This window comes from Priapulus caudatus, unplaced genomic scaffold, assembly GCF_000485595.1.
Source record: "Priapulus caudatus unplaced genomic scaffold, Priapulus_caudatus-5.0.1 Scaffold618, whole genome shotgun sequence".
Lineage (NCBI taxonomy): Eukaryota > Metazoa > Priapulida > Priapulimorpha > Priapulimorphida > Priapulidae > Priapulus > Priapulus caudatus.
The window spans coordinates 25,950-29,007 of NW_014577679.1; the positions used below are offsets into that span (position 1 = coordinate 25,950).

The window sequence follows — 3,058 nt, forward strand, 5'->3', positions numbered from 1 at the left end:
TAGTTGTCATGACAACTAACTACGTCATCCCCCCTCGCCATACGAATGGCAGTTGTCATAAAAAATGAACCATTTCTCTAGGGTTGAGAATAACATCGTTGCCATTGGACAATGAACTAAATCTCTAATGTTGACGATAACAGGGTTGCCATTGACAACGAAAAATATCTTCTCTAATAGTTGCCGATAACAGTGGTTGTCACTGACGGCGGTGAACCGGTAGGTTGTGGTCTGAGTGGGGTGTGAGCGCGGGGTGGGGAGTGGGGCGGCATGGTCTGACCCGCTGAACCGCCACCGACCGACCCACACCCCCACTATTTCTCTAATTTGATACAGTACACAGAGTTGTCCATTGACAACAAACTATTTCTTGAAATGATTGACGCGCATAACAACAGTTGCCATTAGACAACAAGACCAGTTCTATTCAATGTTGACTATAACCCGGTTGCTATGCGAGAAAACAACACATATTTCTCATAACATTAGACCGATAACACGACGTTGCCATGGAGACAACAGACATAACTTACTCTACGGGTTGAGCACGCACGATGATAGCCCGGCGCCAAGCGCGACGATACCCCTGTGACTGTTGTTAGCCTGGCAACCGTGTTATTCTCAACCCTAGAGAAATGGTTCATTTTTTATGACAACTGCCATTCGTATGGCGAGGGGGGATGACGTAGTTAGTTGTCATGACAACTACCGTGTCCTCGTCGTGCCGTCCGTGTCTCTGCTGCACTGCAGCGTTCCCTCTGCTCCCTGTTGATGTGTTGTGTCAGTGTGGCACTCAGTACTGCGTGCACGTACGAATGAAATGATGCGTTAGTTCAGCTCAGATCTGTAGTTCTCCTTCTGTGTTGCTTTGTTTTTGTTGCTTGTTGCTTGAGATCTGCGTTAGGATGGCTACTCAGTACTCGGGGCAACTATCCCCGTTCGTTTGTACCCCCCCCCCCTACATGTCAACTTTCAAATGCCAAGGGGTGTGAAATTCCAGGTGTAATTTTTAACGTTTAATATAGTTAAATGAACTAGGCATTATTTTCCTAAAATTGCTCCTCATCATGAGCGAAAACCGAGACACTTACAGTTGAGCGAAGCTGTGCTTGCTGAAAAATAGCCATGGTCGTACGAACTTCAAAATTATTCACACAAGTCTTCCTCTGTAGCCGTTCCAGTACAGTGTGGGTTTGTTTTAATCTATACATAATTTTATATTACACTGCCTACTTGTTACTAATTCTTAGCACAGCACATACTTGTTATTCTATGGAATACCTTAGTACAGTACATGCTATTCTATGTAACGTCTTAGTACAATATATTTTCCAGAAAGTCTATATTGTCGATTGTCTCCACTTTACAGGCACCAACATCACACCGTCTGCTCTCCCAACAGTGTTTCGGTGGGAGGGCGGCGGAAAGCAGGTGTTCATATCAGGAACATTCAACAACTGGGCAACAAAAATACAGATGGTGAAAAGGTACATTATTAGTTTATCACTCGTATGCTTTCCATTATTTATTTCATATGATGAGTAAGAACTGTTGAGACTTCGTAAAGAAACGCAGTGCAGCACAGAGTAGTTTAGTCTTTCGAGTGTAGTAAATTATGTGAAGGCATGTCTTGAGATCACGTTAAATAGTTAGAAGCATAATGATGTCGCAAGCTAAGATTTGGCTTCTTCCCCTTACTTGTTGACTCATTGCTCAGAGAGAGAGATTGAGAGAAGTCTGCAGAGGTGTATGATAGAGACTAGACAGTGATATTCCCGACATGATAGGAGACCGTGAATTCACTGTGCAGATGGTCTTGGAAATAAGTCAGAAAACCCAACCAGGCCTAATTTTGTCAATTTTGATTTCTGCTCTATAACACCATATAAAATATATAAAAATGAACCAGTCCTTCTCAAAAGTTACCAGCCCTGGACTAGTGGGTGTGCTGCTATTTCTAACACTGGCAGATAGTATAACGTTTAATTATCAGAACTGCTAATTTGGTTTATTAAAATTCCTGGAGGTTTTGTATATGGTGCAGCGTCTTGGTGTCAGTGTAAGGTGGTGTCGCTGAAGGAAAGCCAGATAATTCAACACAGACTAGTGTTTGAAAAGCACTTGCCCAACATTTGTTATCAATATGTAATTCTAAATAATTCCAAATTTCCAGGAAATTTTTTTAGAAACTATCCGTGAATCTGTTAATTTAGTGGCAATCTCTCGGAGACCTCAGAAAATATCCTATATTTTTCGTAAAATATCGTAATATATATTTTTCATGTGCATTGTATCATCACTTCTGCGAGCATCGCAGGTGTGGTTTTATGATAATTGACATACCGCAAGAATATTATATTGATAAAAATGTTGGGCATATATTTATGCAAATAATTATGTTCTATGTAATAACTTGGTATGTTCACCCAGATTCTGCTTGAATAGTGTAAAGTTGCCATTGCTAATCTGTTGTATGTTGTAATATTTTATGGATTAGGCCAAAACAAAATATAGGTGTGGTTACCGTTTCATGCCAGAAAAAAATAGGGTAGGTAGGTAGGGAAAACATTTTATTTTATTGAAACATTTTATTTACGAACCATGTCCGAAGGATGTGGGTTGTGCCTTTTGAAGCAGGAACTGTCCAATTCATTTTTTTTTTTAATTTAAAATATTTTTTTTTACTTTAAAGAAAATTGACAATAAAATGTTTAGTGTCGCTGGGAATAAATAGGGACGGTCGGGAAACGGTAACCACACCTATATTTTGTTTTGGCCTTACTGAGTAAGAAAGCAAAGAGTATATATACTACCGTATCATCCCCTTCATTCTTAGATGTACACTTACAGCTGAATTTCTCTTTCAGCTTGTTGACGGGAAGATGTGAATTATGCCGCATTTGTGCATGCGCTGTGCAAGTGTGTGTGTGTGTGTGTGTGTGCGTGCGTGCGTGCGTGCGTGCATGCGTTGTGCGTGTGTGTACGTGAGAGTGTGCGTGCATGCGAGCGTGCACGCGTTGTACGTGTGTGTACGTGAGAGTGTGCGTGCATGCGAGCG

General features: G+C 41.1%; 1 protein-coding gene across 1 annotated transcript in view; it reads left to right on the forward strand.

Annotated features, from left to right (window-relative positions):
- LOC106812189 (5'-AMP-activated protein kinase subunit beta-1-like) overlaps positions 1–3,058 on the forward strand; it is a 15,517-nt gene that overhangs the window by 3,286 nt on the left and 9,173 nt on the right. Inside the window, exon 2 of the mRNA XM_014816014.1 lies at positions 1,336–1,487. Coding sequence (XP_014671500.1) covers positions 1,336–1,487 — 152 coding nt within the window. The remainder of the gene's footprint in view (positions 1–1,335; positions 1,488–3,058) is intronic.